The sequence below is a fragment of the Ostrea edulis genome, chromosome 5 (genome assembly GCF_947568905.1).
Source record: "Ostrea edulis chromosome 5, xbOstEdul1.1, whole genome shotgun sequence".
NCBI classification, from domain to species: Eukaryota; Metazoa; Mollusca; class Bivalvia; order Ostreida; family Ostreidae; genus Ostrea; species Ostrea edulis.
In genome coordinates, this window is record NC_079168.1 from 84,076,646 (window position 1) to 84,099,869 (window position 23,224).

Consider the following 23,224-nt stretch of genomic DNA (forward strand, 5'->3'; position numbering starts at 1 on the left):
CTATGAAAGTTGTTCTGTAAAATACTTGTGATTGTCGGCCTGGTACAGTGTATAATTTATATATTCTAATTCTTGTGAGAATGTCTCTGAAATTGTGATTCTCTTCCATAGTCATTATAGTTTGGCTTCAATATTTATTTTATGATGATTTAGAGAAAGTGGGTATTTAAAATTATAGCAAGATTTACAATAAATGTTCTCACAATTGATTAAAAAGCAACAGAGTTCAGGTCCTCTACTGAAATAGCCATATCTAATAGTTTTTAAGACTTATTGACAATTGTGGGTTTGAATAATGCCAAGAAAACTACAGTTATTTCAGTTCTAATTAAGGATATGTTGGACGATGATCACGTGATGATTGCGAATTTATTATAAATTTAGAACTGGACGCAGTGTCGTTAAAGTTTCCCGAGAAAAATCACAATGCTCTACAGACACACTATATGACGTACAATAAAAAAGTACGTCACGACGTTCTGTCAAAAATTTTGATAGTACGTGTATATAGCGTATTAGTCACCGAAATCGCTCCTGCATGTACATGCAATTTGAATCTAGGCATTTACAAAAAGAAAGTCAATAGTACGTAAACAATGACCCGGTGCAAGTGTAAGATGATGATCGTTTGTTGGTATTTACTATAGTAGTGTGAAGTGTGAAACTAGAACTGAACACACATTTCTACCGAATCTTGCTTGGGAAACGTAGGAACTATTCTGGTGCTTTTATAATCGATCATTCTTTGCGAAAAATACCCCACCCATACCCCCATATGCTGAAGATCGATACTTTTTGTCAAGTCTTAACGTCCATGCTAGGAATGTTTAATTTTCCCAAGCATTTTCATGTAAATCTAAGTACGCTTTATTTCTCAAACTATTTTATATTACAAATTATTTTTACTAACTTTACGAAAAAATGCTGCGAAAATGGTAACTAATGTAATAAATATGATACATGTCGAAAAGCGAGAAGCAGACGTGTGAAAAAGAAAAAAGTGCAAAGTCACAACGTGTGCGACACATAAATTCCTTGAAAAATAAGATGAAGACAATCCGAGTCATAAGCGACACTAGCTACCCTGGCCGCAGAAGTACTGTAGTAGTAGCTTATATTGACGTTAACTAGATCTAACCCTGTGGTTTGAAGCAAGATGAATTGTAGAGCTAGACGTTTTGTCCAAAGTCATGTATAATATATACATATATATTTTTAAAAAGATTAAAATCTTAATTTGTTTTCATTAACTCAATTTTTGTACCATAATCATGAAAATTCTAAATATTTCAATAGGTTCAAAATAAATATAGTTTTTAACAATGTATTCCATATCATGCACAAAGAATTAGGCTGCCCCCCCCCCCCCCCCCCCCCCCCCCCCCCCCCCCGTCTTTGAAAGTGAGCAGTGTAAAAAAAAAAAAAAAAAAAAAATGTAGTGCAAATAAATTGAGGCTATCCTCTCCCCCATTACTTTTAACAGTAGTTGTATATGAAACGAATATAAGCTTGAAAGTTATTACAGTTTCCATTTTGTCACAATAAAATAACGTAATACCGGGGGCAACGTAATAAACATTCCCAGTTAAATATCATTTGGAAATTGTATATCGTCCGTTGGTACTCCGTGAAGGGGTGTGTGAATATATCTTTACTGTTTCTTTGTTTAATAACAAATATTTCGCCAAGCCTAACCCCAAGTGATCATATCAATGTATAACTTCAAGGACGCCTACCTCAAAATCAAGATTAGCTTCACCCCTTCATATTTTTACAGGAAGTTAGGTATATGAATAGCTTTTAATTGCAGTGTTTGCAAAAAAATTCATTGACAAGTTTTTGAGCAGTGCTTCATTTAGTATCTGGACTACCCTGTTTTTGAGTACTAATTTCCACCCCAAATCCTTAAATTTTCCCAATTTCTTATTATACGTAATGTTTAAGCATGTTATTATTATTTATTCTATATTTTGCATATATTTTAAAGATTATTGTAAAAGATATAATATATAAAAATCCCATTAAATTATTTTTTGAAATGAAAATCGGAATGATCTTGTAAAATTCACAATTTTCGAAAAGGGGGTAATTCAAAGCTTATTATCTCCCTTGTATACTAGAAAGTGGCCATGAAATTTATACACATTGTAAAGGACATCCTGATGGTGCTTCGTGAAAAAAAGAACAAATATTCATTGACGAGTTATTTTTGGCCACATCGTCCCGCATGTCCTTAAGCCATTTTTAGTGTGTTGTTTGTTTCAGTTTTTTATCTGTTATGATTCTAGGCAACTGTAATAACTGCATTGGAGACTTTGTGAAGAGAGAGGGCACTTGCCATCAGCAGAAGTCTTGCTTCAGAGAGCAGTATTACGACTTTATTAATATGGTATGTCATTTTAGATCGCACATCAATACCGTGATCAATAACACTTAAACTGAATGAAGATTAGCAACACTTATACATGGTAAAAGACCATGAATCATGGTCAATGATGCCATTTAAGGAGGTGTGCTACACCAGATAAATTTGACGTAGATGAAAAGTGGAGGATATGTACAATAATATTTTGAAGTTGAAAATTTTCAAATTTACTTTATTTTGTCAAATAATACAGTTTTAGTGGAAGGTAATCTGAAAAAAAATTAAAACCCCTGCTGTACTCGAACCTCTGACCTACAGGTCAGCAGTCGGTATTCTAACCTACTGAGCTACTCGGCTAGGTATTTAAATGGAAAAGGAAAAGCCAAATATTGCTGATATCGATTTTTTTCATCCATGTTTTTAAAGGAAGTCAGCCATTATGATGATGTAGAGTACTACCTTAATCATGATCACTAGTATTGAATCAGGATCAGTAACATGCTGAACCACAATCAGTAACACTGACACTAAATCATCATCTTTTAGGAGTGTCGAAACTGTCACTATCGGTGTAGCACGTGTTATGGACCAGGGTCACATGAGTGTTTGTCATGTGAGGCTCCACTAGCATACCACTCATATCTACAAACCTGTGTCACGTGTTGTAAGGACAACGAAAAAGAGGGGTCCTGTTGTAACTGTGATAATCAAGGTAAGTCTCTGTAAGCTAGCAAAATATGACAGAGTACTAACATTAGCAAATGTCAGATAGCTTTTATCATATCAATAATTCCACTGCAATTAATGTAAAATTTCACTCTCTAATCAGACTGACAAATTATCATGAAATTTTTTGGATATTCTACAATGTTTCAAAATGGTGTGGGGTGTGTGTTAATTTTATTAGCATCTTGACTAACGCACCGCTTGTCAAGTGATTGTGTCTAGCCAATCTCACTGTCTAATATTGGAAATGGGTTCAAATGGTTTATAAAAATTTGTCTGATTAGTGGGACATGAAGCAGAGAGGTAACTTTATGCTTTTAGGCATGTGCATACTGCCCCAGAAATCCTTGCAGACGCTGTACTCAACTGGAACGCTAGTGGTTGTTTTAGTGGGGTTGATTGGCATTCTAATCGTCCTTGTTGTGTTGGTCATTGTGTACATGGTCGCTAAAAAATCCAGCTGGTGGTCCAGGAAAAGTGAAAATGACAAAGGCATATACTACAGTCCCTTACTACAAGAGGATCTATAGGGGTGGATCACAGAGGAGTAGCAGGTAATCTTGCATACTGTCTATGATTTGCCTCTGGATTATTTGATATATATTGGTACTGGATGATAGTCACATTATGCACCTATGAAAATATGATAAAAAATTCAATCTTACTTCATATTATTGTTACTGATTAATGGACCACCTTGCATGTTTTGCAGGAGTTTATCTCAGTGAGGAGTTAGATGAAGTAATTATCATCAGGTGATGGGGAAAAAAAGAAATGGCAGCACATTCCATTTGTAAACAAGCTCCATAATAGTGGGAGTGGGTATCACATCCAATCAGAATGAATAGGAGAAAGAGGAGAAGCCAGAGCTTGTCACAGAGGGTTACTCCTTATGTAGTTATTTTTGATTTTATTCTTTTATGCAATCATATGTTACTCTGAGTTTATTTATTTGTGCTGTTACATTACAAACTTTTTTGCTGGGTGAGCCCTATCAATTTTTTTTTATACCAGTATTTGCCTCTACTTGGTTTTTCATTCATAATAGATATCTAAAGTCTGAAGTGATGTACAGATATTTAGATAAACTTTAATGCTAGCAAATAAGAAGGTTCCATAAAACATGGTTATAATGAACCTCCAGGGCCAGTGAATTATAACCAAACTCCATTATACAGTAAAACATGGTTATAGCGAACCTCCAGGGCAGTGAAAAACAGTTCATTATAACCAAACTCCATTATACAGTAAAACATGGTTATAGCGAACCTCCAGGGCAGTGAAAAACAGTTCATTATAACCAAACTTCATTATACAGTAAAACATGGTTATAGTGAACCTCAAGGGGGCCAGTGAAAAACAGTTCATTATAACAAACTTCATTATACAGTAAAACACAGTTATAGTGAACCTCCAGGGCCAGTGAAAAAGTTTGTGAAAACCAAACTTCATTATACAGTAAAACACGGTTATAACAAACCCCCAGGGCCAGCGAAAAACAGTTTGTTATAATTAAACGTCATTGTATCAATAAAATTCTGTTATTTTCCTCTCATAGGGGAATAAATCTCGCATCGCAATAAGCGTGAATTAATTATAAGTGTGTTTGTTATAAGCGTGTTTTACTGTATATGACTACCCATCTGGTAGTTTTATGGAACACCTGAACCATATTCATCTTGATTAGCAAGGTAAGAGTGGAATAGAAATCTGTTAAAATAATAATTTGTAAGCCAAAATACATGTATCACAACTTTTTCAATTCTGGACGCATGCGCCAGTGATTATTTTTTTTAAATATATATATTGAAAATAAAAATAAAAATTACCTCTAAACTAAACCTTGTTTTTTAATAGACATAATTCATGATTATAGAATTTTTGAATAAGTAAGCATGACAATACAGTTTTTGATACTTTCTGCCTGAAGCTTAGGACCACAATAACAAGCACCCCTTCCCCTCCCAAAATTCCAGTGTAAGGGGAGTAACGGTAAAAAAAAAAAATGTAGGCCATTGAGATTATGTGGCTGTAACATGATGAGGCAGGTCATTTGTTTTAACCTTGTCCTATGAAAATTGCTTTGTGGTCAGATAATTCTTATAGGTTATCTTATAGAATTATCCATTACGGTTCTTGGTTTTTGTTTGGTTGCTATATTTGATCATTTTACTTTATGACATAGATAACGTGTGTATGTTTATAGTAGAGGTGTTATGTTTTATGTACAAGACTACAAGATTATTTTTTTTTTCATTTTTGTCAATGATGTCAGATGATTGCTGACACAAAATATACATATGCTCAATTTATGTGTTAGAATAGGTATTTTTGTACAAAATATGAAGACTTAAGAGTATTTGCTGAAAGTTATAAGATTGGAGTAAATTGATTTTTTGAAAGTCTGGTTGATTTTTTTCCTCTGTTTTGTTTACAGATTGAAAACAAGAAATCAATTTAGTTCAAAACTTATTACGGAGAATTATCTGTGATACTTGTATTAAAAACTAAATTGAAATATGAACATTGATATATATATATATATTTTTTTTTTTTTGGTAAATGTGTAGGATTTTAAAACGAGTTCAAAACAGTATGTCTTTCACATTGTAAAGACTAAACTCAGGCCAGTATAGCCTGTATGTGACTAATATAATAATGCATATTATCATGTTTAATTTACATACACATGTAATGTGAAACTATATGTTCAACTTTCGGTCTGATCTTGAGTTTCGTAGTACAAAAATCTATATGAACAAAACTTGTGACATTTTTGTTTCTTAGAGTATATATATATATATTTATTTCCTATAGAGAATATTAAAATTTTAATTGTTTTACCTTTCTGACTCTGGAGAAAAAAATCCCTTCACTAAAAAAAAATGAAACTGTTACTTCTTTCAATGAAATAATTTTTTGATTTTAGACCTTTTTGAGTGTAAATGTACCTAGATTTTTGTCCAAAAATTAGAATATATTTCTGACCTGCCTTCTCCTAAGTAAAATTGCTGGGTCACAAAGGTAAAACAAGCAAATGTTTTAATTTTGGGTCTTGTCATCATTTTTTTTTTTGGTCTGTTGTCATGGTAACTCCATGTAGGTATTGGAAATGTGTTTATGATGTGTCTCACAAGATTCTTTGCTTATGTTTTTATATTGCTCTATGCATTTTTTTGTAATTTAATTGAATTTGCTGCAACAAACAAAAAATCAAATCATATTTCATCACAATCACAGAGTGTATTTTGTACATAGATCATTTTTAAAATGCAAGTTTGCTTTCAATATGGAATTTTTGTTGTTGATCAACTTTTTTTTTTCAGGGGTAGATTTGTATATATGCATGAAGCTCTGTGTGTTAGTATGCATGTGTATAAGCTATGACTGTATGTAGAGCATGCTAGTAGATTCCCTAAAGCTGCAAGTCATGTGACAGGAAATGTGAATTGCTGCCGAGAAAATATTGTAATCAGGTTAACAAATTGAAATTAAAGAAATTTGGTGTCATTAAATTTTATTTGTAAACCCCAACAGTACCAAACAGGTACACAAAAAAGAAAAACAGCTTTAAGTTCACGAGAACCTTTATAACTTTGTTTAGTTTGATAGCTATCACATAGTGCAGCGGAGATCCCAACTCCTTGTACACATTTATACGGCTAACGACAAATGTTCAGATGTAATGTTACTGGGTCTAAATAGGTATTTTCGTGAAATTGACACCCTGTTTGTAAATGTTGTTTAGATGTTTTGTTTGACCATTAGCTCTGATTTTCCTTTTCAGCCAGGTGTATGGTTAGAAGCCGGATATTTTTGGCAACCCCCTGGCGATATCTGTACCCAGGATTCCCCAACCGATCTCAAACTTAAAAAAGACGTGGTACTTTAACCCAGTCATGGTTACGCCAAGTATTTGTTACGATGGCTCAGTGGGGTTTTTTTTTTTTGGTTTTTTTTTTGGTGGGGTTTTGTGTTTACTCTGTATGCACAATTTTTATATAATCTGTTTTTGCTTGTTTTGAATTGTGATGTAGCATTAGTTAAGCATTAATTTTATAAGATAAAACTGATCCATGCATTTATATAGCCCCACCGAATTAGATGGAAATAAGTTAACTACGGAAATGCCCCCCCCCCCCCCCCCCCCCCCCTTGACTACTTTTTTACTCAACATTACCTAACTTTCTTCAGAAAAAAAACCCAAACTCTCTCACACGGGTTCAAGAGGAAAATAAATTTTCCGTAATTTATTAGTTGCAATCCTGTTGAAGTGTCATCAAAGGTTATGTATTTTTGCACTTGAGCTTAAATTGGTTTAGTGTTTGGTATAATCTTTTTGTTTTGGATAGAGTATAAATTTTAGTATTGCCAAAAGTCTATGAACATGTGCAAAATTAATTTTAAAAAGACAAAAACAAACAACCAAAAAAAAAAAAAAAAAAAAATAAAAATTAATACAACCTTTTCTTCAATCAGATTTTAAGGTTTATTCCCAGAACCTTGTACCATGTTAGGGACTTTTGGGTGTTGACGTGGCATGCAGTTTTACATTAATGACTATATTGAACGTGTGTAGCTTTTGCGTAACATTCTAAGGGGACAAACTATTGATATGTACTCTTGTGTGCAAGATAATGGCGAGTGCTTGTGTTATTTAGAGAAATCCATTTTGTTCAGTTTCACGTGCCAATATGTTATGACATTTCTGTACAATTTCTGGTGCAAAAATCGCAAAGAAAAATTAATCGAGTGCAACATCCTCATCCATACGCCATCATACATATGAAAGTATCTACCTGATTGCTTAGGACATAAATCCGGAATATTGAATCATGCCTGTAAAATGTTTTTTTTTTGGTTTTTTTTTAAACTCCACTATGAATTGTACATGTATAATTCATTTATTTTGTTTTGAAATATTCTGTTTCTTTACTGTTTTTCTCGATCACAATTTTTGATGTTGTATCTTGATTATGGACACTTGGCATCATTGTTTGTTTTTCTTTATGCTTGATTGCATTTAACACTTACAGGACATACAAAAATAAACACAAAAGTAATGAATTTGTTTTTATTATTATTTGGAAGTTGGTCGGAGTACTCAGCCAGACACCAGGACCCAGGTGCTTGCAGTGCTTTTTTAAAAATACGCTCGTTTTTAGACGGATATATAACGGCGCAGCTTTTAAAGTCTGTCTGGTTTTTCTGCATTGTTGTCCCCTGTGCTTTCCCTAACTGGTTTAAACTTTCTGTGTACTGACATATCGACATCCCACTTCTGTAAAAGTCATGCCTCTGTGAAATTAGATTTTATATTGAGAGTGGTTAGTTGCACCACCTACTGAAGATAATGCACATGGCTTGGATTATGATTTTCTTTAATATTCATGGAAAGAATTTTGACTTGTATGATTTGAACATATTTTATTATCTGGATGTTATATCAAACGGATTGAGCACAAGTTCTTAAAACTTAGAACGCCCTCTCCTATATGACAATTGATTACATTGATGATGTTCAAGAAATGAAACACAAAGGTATCAAAGGTCAAAAATGATTTGCTTTCATAAAGCAATTATATAATAAATTATATCTGTAGATATATATGTACAATTGATTAATATATGCATATAGTACGTACAAAGTAATCGCTATGCAAATTCCATCAACTAAAAATGACCAGATCTCTTTACAAATAACTGAACATAGGAAAATAATTCTTCATTTTCTGTGGTACTGATTGCGTTATCTCCCCATACGAATACATGCGTGTCTACTATATGCAAATTATCCATTTGCAAATCATCCATTCTAAAAATAGCATTAAATGGGTCATTTCTTGGGGCGTTGTATTTTGCAAATGAGAAAAAGAAATGGTAAGCTTCTTCTACTTTACCACAAGTACATTAACTATGTGTGTGTTTGAGAGATTTAATAAATTTGCATTTACGTCTATGGCACGCCAAATTCACAAAAATGAGCTAAACATAGTTTCACAGTTGATAAACTAGGTTTATCGACTAAACTATAGTTTACGACGTTAATCTATATTTCACATCTGTAAACCATAGTTAACAGATAATCTATGTTTCACAAGCGCAAACTATAATTAACAATGAAAACATTCATTAGCGATTGCAAAACATAGTTTATCTGATAAATACGGTTTCACGATTGTAAACTACGGTTTACAAGTCATAGTTTATCTGATAAATATAGTATCACAATTTGTGAAACTAGGATTAACAATTGTGAACTATAGTTAACGAATGTAAATTATAGTTTACAAATGTGAATCTGTATTTATCAGCAAACTCTATTGTTAACGTTTATTTAAAGACAAATAAACTTGGATTAGCATTTGTAAACTAGTTTACAACCGTTAAATATAGTTTTACGGATGAAAACTATAGTTAACGAATCGTTAACTATAGTTTACAGTCGATAAACCTATAGTTTACAGTCGATAAACCTAGTTTATCAACTGTGAAACTGTTTAGCTCATTTTTGTGAATTTGGCGTGCCATATGCGTCACCTAGAATTATGATTTTATCCGATAATTCAGTAGCCTGGACAATCGAGTTTTTTTCCAAAATGAATTTTCGGCGTTCGGGGGACGATATACACAACAAAGAAGAATATTACAGGTAGGATCACCTATTTCTACCCATATGCATTCGGTATCCGTAGGTTCTAGATCATAACGTCTATCAATGCGCAATGAATCGGATGCATATATAATTACACCACCACCGAGTGAATTCCTATCTTTTCGAAAAATTAATTTCAATCCATCTATATAAATATCATCGTTCATAACTGAAGCGTCCAGGTGCGTTTCTGTGAAACATAAAATATCAAAGTCTAACACGAAGCTCAAAAACTTGTCGAACTTATTTCTAATGCTTCTTACGTTCAAGTGGAAAATATCCAGTGTAAATTGTGTTACATGAAATGGCCCTGGGTTTGTTTCGACATCTCCCGATAAAAACAAAAGTATGTTTATAATTTGAAACACGTAATTCATAAACAATACCTCTTGCACAGCTTTGACATTAAACGTATGATTTTCCAAAAGATATACTTTTTAAGACACTCTTTTAGAAAATAGACAAAATCATGCGAAATAACTGCGATTTGTTTGTACATCTACATTTACAGTAATATACATGTAGTGTCCAATTGCGGTTCGATATTGTTCAATTGTATTCAGTGGCGGATTTAAGGGGGCGCCGTCCCCCCCCCCCCAATTTTAAAATTTAAGGTAAATCGTGGTAACTTGTTTAGAAAAATGCACTAAACGATAAAAGAAGCAATCATTTCTTCCACTCCCGGAGAAATGAATGACAAAATCTTTTGATTTCTTGAAAACCCTTAAAATTTGCGTCATTTGACTAATTTCACCTTATTAAAAATGATAGAAAATAGTACAAATGATTTAAATAGGAGACATATTTCAAGCCCTATATAATCTGTAAAATCCAGGAGCTTCCGGGGCTTCGCCCTCTGGGCCCCCACCAGGGCTTAGCCCTGGATCCACTGGGGGCCTCAAGTAGATTTGAAAGTTTTCAATTTCAATTTTGCAGCAATAGAAAGAAAAACAATTACACTGTTAGACGAGATGAAAACTCCGACACATTTCAACAGGAAACTGCTACAGATCATCATTAAAAAGGTTGATGGAGTACAAGCTCCACAAGCCACAGACGACGAATTAACAGAAATCAATTTTCCTTTACAATAAAGTGACGACATTTCCAGGGCAGAGGACTTGTTACAAAATGAAGATGTCTACAAAACAGCGGTAGGTCGTTCACTGTCCTGTTAAACAAAATCTTTGATATTTGGTAAAATACATGCATCTTTTCTAACATTTTAAAAGGTTTTGTACATTTGAAATTTCTCATCTGTTACGCAGGAAACTCGGTCTAACCGTGGAGGTTTAGTACTTCAAAAACTACGATTCTGTGGACAAAACTATGGAGCGCCAAATTAACATAAACTCAATTATTTGAAGATATCATCAATTTATTTAATGTGCGCAACAATTGAATTAGATATCTCTTCAAATAATTAGTGATATCTTCAATTCTGAATTATTGCGCGCATTAATTGAATTGATGATAGCATTAATTCTTCAACTGAATTGATGCACACTTCAATTGAATTAATGATCTCTTCAAATGAATTAATGATATCAACAATTGAATTGATGCGCGCTACAATTCAATTGAAGAGAGCAATAATTGATATAATGCGCGCATTAAATCAGTTGATGAGAGCAATAATTGAATTGATGCGCGCATTAATTCATTTGATGAGAGCAATAATTGATTTAATGCGCGCATTAATTCAATTATTGCTCTTTTCAATTGAATTAATGATATATTTAATTCATTTGAAGAGAGTAATAATTCTTTTAAAGAGAGCAACTATATAATTAAAGATATCTTCAATACAACATATCCAAAATTGAATTAATGATATCTTTAATTGAATTGTTGCTCTCTTTAAAAGAATTGATGCGCGCATTAATTCCTTATACAAAAGCATTGTAAATGATTTAAAGATATCTTCAATTGAATTAAAGAGATCATCAAATTATTTAAACCGAGCTCTAAATTAATTATTGCGAGCAATATTTCTACTAAATTGATGCTCTCGTCAAATGAATTGAAGAGAGCAATAATTGAATTAATGCGCGCATCAAATCTATTATTGCTCTCATTAATTGAATTAATGCGCGCATCAATTGAATTGAAGAGAGCAATAATTGAATTAATGCGCGCATTAAATCAATTATTGCTCTCATTAATTCAATTGATGCGCGGATTAATTCAATTGATGAGAGCAATAATTGAATTGAAGCGCGCATTAATTCATTTGATTAGAGCAATAATTGATTTAATGCGCGCATTAATTCAATTAAAGAGAGCAACAATTAAAGATATCTTCAATTATTTGAGTTTATGTTAATTTGGCGCTCCATACAAAACATGATATCTAACTTTACCTTGAATTAAATATTTCTTTGAAAATAAAACTTTTTCAGGTGAAGTCTTTGAGTACAATTGGTGGAGAAAATCTGAAAGTTGCAGTCAGAAGACTGTTAAGCCACATGATATCCAACAATTTGGCTAGGAATTAAGGGGGGGGGGGGGCAAAAGATTAACTTACGGTAGTTGAATAATAAATCCAAACACAAAAATATTAATCCAAAATAAATTAAATCCAACAGCACATAAAAGCGTCTAACCAGAGCCTTTTTTAATCCAAACAATTTCAGTGTATAATGGAAATGAATTTTTTAGTACAATCTTGAAAGACCATGATGCAACCATTACGTAATCGGTGACCGCCCAGTATTCCGACGGTCCGATAGTCCGACCCGACGGGCCGGTATGTCAACAAGTAAGATGGCATGCATAACTTAATGAGTTTGGATAATTTAATCATTAAATCATATAATGAAATGAATGTTGCTGGGGTTTTTTCCAGTCAATACGATGATTTAGTCATCTTCAAAAGTACATTTGACTTTTATATATTGCATTTCTAGTCAAGATGCGGGTATGTCTCCCAGCCAATTTCGTTCTGTATTTTTAGGACTCATATTTTTCGTCATTTTAAATAAATGACAATCTTTTACACCTAACATGTTTTTCTGTTATGCTTTACATGGAAACAAACAGATCTGCAATGTTGCCTTGGAGTAAGAACAAATTTTAACATAAACATGGTTATTGCAAGTATTATGTTTAAATGAATGTTATTTTTGCCAAATCATACCATTAATGTGAACAAGTTTTTTTTTTATTATTCTACTTTCTGTACGCGACAGCTCATTGTAATATTCATTTTGTTTTGATTGATTATACAGATTAAAACTTACAACACGTGTAGCAGTCTTTCATCATCGACCAAAATATCATTTGCCTCATTATCTTGATAATAATTTCATAGACTACTAAATTCATATTCATACACAAAGACCTAGTGAGTTAGATCTCAAAATGATGTCAGAATTTTATCATGTCAGGGAGTAAGACACGCAGAGACTTAAATATAACATTGAAAGGCAATAATTATTTTTTTTAAAAGTTATGTGTTTTGGCCAGATTTCAAAGCAATCTGGTTTAAAGCTTGATGATGTTTGTCCGTCCGTGTAAAAAATTGGTTGAATTTCTCTGCAATGAATGATAAGGGTAATTTACTACATAGTTTGCCTGTACTTCATCAGTTGGCAGTTTTAATTTCCATAAATACCAGGTTTCTCCGATTTAGTTCACACTTGAATGATTTTGGTCAGAAATTGATTGTCTGATTTATAATGTAGCGGTCAGCCGGGTTCGATCGCCGGTGGCCAGATAGCTCAGTTGGTAGAGCACTGACTAGAGATTCAGGGGGCCCGGGTTTAAATCCCGGTCTGGTCCGTTGCATTTTCTCCCTTCCTGTTACAATAACCAGGCCGTGTCGATTTTGGTGGTTTCTGGTTATTTCCATAAAATAATGCCTGACATGAATAAATTTTAACTGTATTAATTAAAATTATTGGTGATGGTCAACATGTCGGACTATCGGACCGTCGGAATACCGGCCCGTCGGGCTATCGGAATACCGGACCGTCGGGCCATCGGAATACTGGGCTTGAACGTAATATTTCTTCTAAAATAACATGAAGTCTGGAACAATCTCGGTCACAGGTGTCAATGAAATAAATCACCTTCCAGTATCATCTAGGTCACAGGTCTCACAATAATTATAAACATCGTTTCTCTAGAACACTCCAGGTCAACCCAGTAGAAATAGTACTATATAGGCCTACATGTACACAACACAAGCGAATTAGTTATAAGAGATGTCTAGAAAATGAAATTCATTTCTTTTGTCAGCCACCATTAGGAAGAATCGTTTTTGTGCATCTGCAACAAGTGCAGAAATTGTTCCCATTGCTAACGATTGGTACCGGTTTGCCAAGGACTGAGATGGATCATGGAGGCAGTTAGTCTGGCCCCCGCCCCCGCCACTCCTTGATCACTCGTTTTGAGTGATCAAGGAGTGGTGGGGGCGGGGACCAGACTAAGAGGCAGTAAGCAAATTAAAAAAAAAAAAAAATGCAGAGGAGACAGAAAATGATAGACCGAACGTTAAATATTATATACTTTCACGGGTATTCACAACAATAAATGTAATACTTAAAGAAAATTAAGGTTTAATAAATCTACATGCATTGACAATATACAGGTTATGATTGAAATGCTAAGTTTTCACAAGGAGTAAACATTCAGAATTCATGTATGCATGATCTAATCATGTACGTGTACCATAGCACAAATAAATATAAAACGAATTTTGAGTTTGTCTTGCTATGTTGTTGTCTTCTTTTCTTCATTTTTTTTTTTACATAATGAAAGTAGAATTTCCTAAAGCTTTTTGGATGATTGTTGTCGTGGAGACTTTTTGATTCTGTAGGACCAGGTTCAATACGATGAATGGACAGTCCTTCTGTTTTATGTCTAGCATGTAAAACATGTTAAATAACTAGGAGTATTTCATCAATGTTGTCAATAAAGAATTATTCTTGTCGTGGCTCTGTGAGAGTACTTTGTGCAGGTTTCTGGTGATATTTGTGATAAATGGAATACGACGAGTCAAGGTTGTCCCGACTTGCAGGGCCAATAAGTGTAACATTACTCCGAGCCGCATGTTCGTTCAATATTGGGTCAACATGTGGACCCAACGTAAGGCTGATGAGCAAAATTACGTAGGGCCAACTCAGAGCAGTACTATACCAACGCAGATTCAACAAAAGTTGAAAACAAAGAGCCAACGTTTAGCCAACAGGTTGGTTCAACGTTGGGCAGACACATGGGCTGTAGGGCTGATGAACTTAATTACACTGGGCTAATATGGGCTGTCAACGTAAGTCCAACTTATGTGAACAACCACAGTAAATTATAACGCACACACTGGTCTGGTGTAATCGTGCTGTCATCCGTAAATGGTAACCTTTGAAGCACTCTTCCGGCTCTAGAAGCATGGGTATGAACCAGTTTGAAGCTACACTATATGAGGGATGCTTGCATATTAAAATTCAACAATCTGTACCCCTGTGGTTCATGAGAAGATTTTCAATAAGTATTACTGCACATACAGTAACCAATATTGAGCTTTGACACCCCCCCCCCCATGTAATTCATGGAATAAACAAACTTGATTCATCAGTGTATTTATAAGTACTACATGTAGAAATATGTTTCTTACAATTTTTTTTTTTACAATAAAAGAATAAATAGAGATAGAACTATTTGATTAAAACGGTTAGAATAATTGTTTTGTTTTTTAATTTTTTTTATTAACCTTCATATTCACAATATTTTTACAAAAGCAAACAATAACATATACATACATGTACATATATACGCATACATATATACACACACATGAACATACAGACATACATACATATACATGTACACATACACACATAATAGATTATTTTCAGTTATATAAACTTTTCATAATTAATATTAATATATATATATATAGTTGTGGCCGAGTGGACTTACGCACTGGTTTGACAGTCTTGCTAGTCGGTGGGTGCCGTAGGTCGCTGGTTCGACCCCGGGCTGGGGTGAAAATTTCAGTACCTAGTTGTGATTATTTAGTGATATATATATATATATATATATATATATATCACTAAATAATCATATATATATATATATATATATATATATATATATATGTATATATAAGCACTGAAAAAGCCACGACACTGCTGGTATATATATAAGTTTTGGGTCACGACACTGCTGGTATATATATAAGTTTTGGGCCACGACACTGCTGGTATATATATAAGTTTTGGGCCACGACACTGCTGGTATATATATAAGTTTTGGGTCACGACACTGCTGGTATATATATAAGTTTTGGGCCACGACACTGCTGGTATATATATAAGTTTTGGGCCACGACACTGCTGGTATATATATAAGTTTTGGGCCACGACACTGCTGGTATATATATAAGTTTTGGGCCACGACACTGCTGGTATATATATAAGTTTTGGGTCACGACACTGCTGGTATATATATAAGTTTTGGGCCACGACACTGCTGGTATATATATAAGTTTTGGGCCACGACACTGCTGGTATATATATAAGTTTTGGGCCACGACACGCTGGTATATATATAAGTTTTGGGCCACGACACTGCTGGTATATATATAAGTTTTGGGCCACGACACTGCTGGTATATATATAAGTTTTGGGCCACGACACTGCTGGTATATATATAAGTTTTGGGCCACGACACTGCTGGTATATATATAAGTTTTGGGCCACGACACTGCTGGTATATATATAAGTTTTGGGCGTTTTTTATAAAGAAAAGAAGACAGGTTAGAGATAAGAGTTTGAAAGGAAGGGGGGAAGTCGTTTAAAGAATAATTGTTTGTACGATACACTTTTAAAAGTTGTTAGAGCGTTTCAGAAAATCGTTAGAACGATTTAGAAAAACAGAAATCTAACATTACCGGTTAAAGGTTTAACCATTTCGTCCATTGTTGGAAGAGAGTAAAAGCAGAGCTCAGCCCAATCGAAGTTAAGGTTGCTCGCTACACCAACATCGTATTGAATAGCTCATTAAAGCTATCAGTTACTTTTATTTGTTAATTGAGAGCTTGTATCACCCGTTCGATGGTAAAATCATACTGCATATGAGGTGATTTACATGTAAGTAAAGTAATAATAAAGCACATACCGACATACTTAGCATTTTTGTGTCTGCCAAAATCAAATCGTTTTGTCCAGTAACGTAATTTTAAATACGCATGTGTAATGCATGATAAAGCACAAACGTTACTTTACAATATGTACTGTTTAATTACTTTTCAAAAAACGTAATTGGATAGGAATTCACAATTCATCAACCTCATTATGCATGTCAAAGCTGCCAAAAAAAACCCCCACAAACGTTTATAAAAAAAACGTTTAAAACCCATTTTAAAAAAATTGTTTTCCCTGACTTTTAGGCTTCTTACACAATACAAGTTTTTCTCAGTGACCGTTTTAAAATGCAAATTTCTAAATCTTTAAGAATTTCCCTCGTTTGTGTGGAACTAGGGACCCAGTTTGCCGTGTGGTTGGGCATCCGAAACATCTCGTTCGAACAAATAAAAATAAAGAATCATCGGATATAATACAAATGAACAGAATATATACATGTAATACACATTGAAAAATATACAATATACCTGGAAAATATGCAATACAAATAAAAAGTTACACAATAAAATGAAATATATACAATACAAATAAAAAAGTTACACAATAAAATGAAAAATGTACAATACAAATGAAAAGTTACACAATAAAATGAAAAATATGCAATACAAATGAAAAGTTACACAATAAAATGAAAAATATGCAATACAAATAAAAAGTTACACAATAAAATGAAAAATATACAATACAAATAAAAAGTTACAATAAAATGAAAAATATGCAATACAAATAAAAATTTATACAATATTCATGGAAATTATACAATATAAATAGAAATTATACGATACAAATCAAAACTTTTACAAAACAAATGGAAAATATCAAATATTGCAACCTTTGACATGCCATACAAAACGAATGTTTTATTCCACTGAAACTGCACATACGTATATAAAGCATACCACATTATGAGACCTAAATTAGATATAAAAAGACGAACAGAAAAGACATCAAGCAGAAGTTTGTTTCTGTCGCATTTTAATCGGTAATGGAAGCGATTCATCTTCTCATCGTGAAAATCGTTGTATTCTGGGGTCTACATCAAAGTGACTGATCTCCCAATGACGCTATTTGTTCTCCCATTGGTAAATGAATACCACACGCTTTCCTACGGGACGAATCAATTAAGCAGGCAATTGCACTCAGTGGGTATGGCGTCAATAAATGGTTTATGCAGCCGTGCTAATTGGATACATAGAGCCGTCCATGTTCGATCTTAAAACAAATAGTTCGGATATTTAAGGAAGTGTAAGCTTGTGAGGTCAAATGCTCTCCATCTATGCACCGTAACCAAAAAAAAAAAACAAAAAAAAAACAAAAAAAAAAACACACAAACAAACAACAACACCCCCCCCCCCCAAAAAAAACCACCCACATAAAAAAACCAACAAAAAAACCCCCCAAAACCCAAACGAGACGCACTTTTGTTGTGCTCTGCTATTAAAGGCTGCATCTACATGAAAAGCTTACAATGCACATAAGATGAGTTTTAGTTTGAGATTTGAGTTCTGTCTGCTGAGTTGAGTCTACATGTATTTTGTTAATTTGCTGAATTGAGTTTATTTTAAGTTTCGTCACTGAGTTGAGTTTATTTTCAGTTTTGTTACTTTATTGAGTTGAGCTTTATTTTGAGTTTCTGAGTTCTCTCCTGAGTTGAGTTTATTTCGAGTTTTTGTTACTTTGCTTAGTCGAGTTTATTATGAGTTTTGTTATTGAGTTGAGTTTATTTTCAGTTTTGTTACTTAGTTGAGCTTTATTTCTCTCCTGAGTTGAGTTCATTTCGAGTTTTGTTACTTTGCTGAGTTAAGTTTATTTTGAGTTCTGTTATTTTGTTAAGACAAGTTTATTTTGAATTTTCATACTTTGTTGAGGTGAGATTATTTTGAGTTTTGTTACATTACTGATTGGAGTTTGTTACTTTGCTGAGGTGATTTACTTTGAGTTTGAATTTTATTACTTTGTTGAGTTTATTTTGAGTTCTATTTCTATGCTGAGTTGAGTTTATTTCCAGTTTAGTTACTTTATTAAAACGAGCTTAATTTTGAGTTTCATTTCTCTCCTGAGTTGAGTTTACTTCGAGTTTTGTTACTTTGTTAAGGCGAGTTTACTTTGAGTTTTGTTCCTTTGTTGAGTTGAGCTTTAGTTTGAGTTTTATTTCGCTGCTGAGTTAAGTTTGTCCTGAGTTTTGTTACTTTGTTGAGGTGAATTTATTTTGAGTTTTGTTCCTTTATTGAGTTGAGTTTTGTTACTTTGTTGAAGTGAGTTAATTTTGAGTTTTGTTACTTTATTGTGGTGAGTTTACTTTGAGTTTTGTTCCTTTATTGAGTTGAGCTTTAGTTTGAGTTTTGTTACTTTGTTGAGGTGAGTTTATTTTGAGTTTTATTCCTTTGTTGAGTTGAGCTTTAGTTTGAGTTTTATTTCGCTGCTGAGTTAAGTTTGTACTGAGTTTTGTTACTCTACTGAGTTCAAAGTGGCAACAGGGGGTGGATCTCCGAGAGCGGTCTGTCCAAGTGGTCCGAAAAGTCACCAGACTACTGGTGTTGGCGTGGAATCTTTGTCACCTAATGAATTTTGATATAAAAGGAAGAACGATAAAGACATCTAGTAGACTTTTGTTTCTGTCCCATTTCAGTCGGTAATACACCGGAATCGGTTCATATTTTCATGAAAATCGTTGTATTCTGGGGCCTTCATCAAAAATGGCCGAGTTACGTTCCGATTGTAAAAAAAAAAGAAGACGTTATTTGTTTTCAAATTGGTAAAATTGATATTGGTTTATTACGTGTAGGATCAATTAAGCATGAAATTGCACTCAGTGGGTATTGCGTCAATAAAATGGTTTTATGCAGCTGTGCTAATTGGATACATCGAACCGTCCATGTTCGATCTTAAAACAAATAGTTCCGATATTTAAGGAAGTGTTTGTGAGGTCAAATGTCCTTGTAGAAATTCTCCATATATGCACCGTGACGAAAAACAAACGATATACACGTTTGTTGTGCTTTGCTAATAAAGACACATTTATAACATACAATGTTCATGAATTGAGTTTTATTTTGAGTTTTGTTATACTTAGCTGAGCTGAGTTTTGAATTTCTGCCGAGTGGGATTTTATTTTGTTATTTTAGCTGCTATTTTACTGTGTGGTTAGTTTTCATTTTTATTCGTACCATCAAGAATTGTTCACTCGTATTGAGGCATCACCATCTGTAGGTGAAGTACCACAAATTTACACCTATGCTCAGTGCTGTAGCAGTGAGGGTTCTTTAACATGCCAAAGCCTCGGTCAACGCGGTGATGGGTCGACAGATTGACAGGTTCACGAATTGACGGGTCTATGGGGTGAGGATATGATATACTGAAAAAATGATTAATTTGCAATATGTGCTGAGTGACTTTAAAAATGTGGCATATTCAAACATCTTATATTAACAGGTATTAAAATGGTTATGATAATGCGTAGTATTGGTGCCAAGAGATTGAGCTGACCTTACACAGCGTTGACCTTCGTGATGGTGTAGTGAATAATACGCTATACAGGTTATGTATCATTATCTTAGCTTTGATAATTTGATTTCAAGTGTTAATCTGGGAAATTATTTGATTTGTTTTCTATATTGTTGTTTATCGACTTCTGAAATACATATCAACTGATTTCATGGTATCATAATTTTGGTATCGATCTCTCTGTGTAGCCAATTTGTTTTCACATCTTAAGTTTTCCTGTCGACTTATTTGTGATACATTTAGTTTGGATGTCAATCTGTCGACCCTAGCTTTCTAACGATGTCTGGTGTCAACCTGTCCACCTTTGTTGTGATATTTCATTTTATGTTGATTGTGTGTCAACTTGTCACCCTGTCAACTCTTTTCAACATGCGCATTATTTTTTCATAGTTTATTCATTTTTTTGTAAAAAGGTGCATTGTAGGATCGTTATAAAAAAGGAACTATTTCTCATGCAACTTTAAATGCGGAGTGTGTAGATTGGTTAGAAGGAACTACAAGAAAATGACAACAAAGTTCAGATTAGCTAATCATATAATCTTCCTTCTAAGTGGTGACAAAGAAAAAAATCCAGATCCGGATTCCACTCATTAATTTAGACATATTTTATTGCCAATCAGACAAAAGGATTTGATACAAGTTTCAAAACTTAGATAATCATCTCCTTAAATAAATACAATCACATATGCCAAACAATTTATAAGTGACTATTCAAATATTCATAAGTGTGAGAAAGAAAAAAACAACAACATAACTCAGACACTAGCACAATGTCTGTCGTTTACATTGTTACAATTCAATGCTTGTGCATTAATTTGAAGCAAAAATAACACAACTAGTGCCACGTAGCTATTTGTGAACAATGACAAAAAAGCTTCATATTTTCCTATTTAAAAAAAACATTCAATATCCCAGTCAATGGGACGAATGAATATGAGTTACCGTAACTATACTGGATTCCTAAACTTCACAAAAACCTTTACAAACAAAGAGACATTGCTGGATCCAGTAAATGTTCTACCAAGACCCTATCTTTGCTCCTCACGAAAATATCAACAGTTGTGAAGAAATTTCAAACGTATTGTGCCACAACATATGCCAGAAGTGGTGTAGATCAAATGTGGATTTAAAAAAATTATAAAGAACTTTTAGTAAATGAAATCACAAAACTTTTCTCAAAACAACGTCAAAACGAATAACTTTTCAACATTTTACACCACCATTCCTCACGATAAATTAAAGACTAGAGTTCTTGACATCATATAAAGTTTATTCCCGTGATATGTTGCCAATTTTACTGTCAAATAAACTACCTTCCTTGAAAACTCTTCAGCTTCAGGAGGTAAAAACGGTATTGTTTACATGATTTCAAAGTTCAAAAGTTCCTTCATATATTACCATTTTTGGTTGGTTTTTTGGGTTTTGTTTTTGTTTTTGTTTTTGTATTACGATGAATGGCAACTATCACAGGTTATATATTTTTTCGCAATCGATGAATTCATTTAAGGTATTCCATGTATAATGAAAGGATAATGAACAATTTTGAAGGATTTAGATCAACATAAAAGTTTATTGTTAAATAATGATGAATGTGAAACAGATGAAATTCACATGACTGGCAAATGATTGGAAGCTGACCGTTTTGCACTTAAAACGTTTTGGAAGAGTTGTCTGCCCTTTGTAAAAATAAGAAAAATTTAATTTTCTAAAAATGTGTGCGATATAACATGAATTTGGTCACGTGATCAAATCCTATAACACCCGAAGGGCGTTATAGTAGATTTGATCACGTGCCAACTTCATGTCATATCCCAATAACACTCAAAAATGATATTTTATTTCTTATATTTTTCTATAATTTCTATAATATTATATTATTTATAAAATAGCTTTCATTCATATGTCGATTTGATATATCCCTGTGAGCTCGAAATAAAGGACACCACAGAGTCGTCCACTTCTGCTTCATACTTAGATATTTTATTAAAAGTGGACATTAACGGCAAACTGACAACTCAACTGTATGACAAACGGGATGATTTCAGCTTCTCCATCGTCAACTTCCCATATTTATGTAGCAATATTCCATTATCACCTGCATATGGTGTTTATATATCTCAACTGATTCGATATGCAAGAGCTTGTTCTGCGTATAATCAGTTTTTAAATTGAGGTAAGCTACTGAAAAACAAGTTGATGGTACAGGGGTTTCAACAGTCTCGATTGAAGTCAGCATTTCGCAAATTTATGGTCGTTATAACGTTCTAGTTCGTCAATACAACCTCGCATTGGGTCAAATGCTGTCTGACGTGTTTCATACCGATTGTTAAGCCGTTCTTGGCACACTGATATTGACTACGGATAACTCCGTTTACCTGATCAAGATATAGGGCTCACGGCGGGTGTGACCGGTCAACAGGGGATGCTTACTCCTTCTAGGCACCTGATCCCACCTCTGGCGTGTCCAGGGGTCCATGTTTGCCCAACTATCTATTCTGTATTGCTTATAGGAGTTATGAGATTGATCAATGTTCGTTATCTTCACCTTGTATTCATATTTTCTATTTTGATTTGTGTTCTTACCGAGCTTCCATGATTATGTAGCAGATGACCGAAATAACGTTCGTAGAACACAAAATATAGTTCGTTAACATTTTATCGAAACAAATTTTAGGAACAATATCAAAGAGAACATATGGATATTAATTGAAAAGGTTAAAAAAGACGAAACAGGTGTAAAATAAAGGTAATTTAGATAGTAAAGTTAACTGAAATGAAGACAAGAAGAGCGGAGTAAACTACATCCGTGATGTGATTTGGTCGTGATCA

General features: G+C 33.6%; 1 protein-coding gene across 4 annotated transcripts in view; it reads left to right on the forward strand.

Annotated features, from left to right (window-relative positions):
- The window catches only part of LOC125651603 (furin-like protease kpc-1), a 38,850-nt gene extending 30,692 nt beyond the window's left edge, over window positions 1–8,158 (forward strand). The window contains exons 19-23 of one of the 4 annotated variants that reach the window (XR_007361289.2): window positions 2,289–2,389; window positions 2,912–3,077; window positions 3,413–3,645; window positions 3,804–3,832; window positions 6,879–6,919. Coding sequence is in view for 3 of the 4 variants with exons in the window: in XM_056166538.1 (XP_056022513.1) it covers window positions 2,289–2,389; window positions 2,912–3,077; window positions 3,413–3,621 (476 nt within the window). In the remaining variant the exon portion in view is untranslated. Of the gene's footprint in view, window positions 1–2,288; window positions 2,390–2,911; window positions 3,078–3,412; window positions 3,646–3,803 lie in introns of all 4 variants that reach the window. The other 3 variants (XM_056166538.1, XM_048880277.2, XM_048880278.2) reach the window with 3 other exon arrangements.
- Window positions 8,159–23,224: the final 15,066 nt, after the last annotated feature.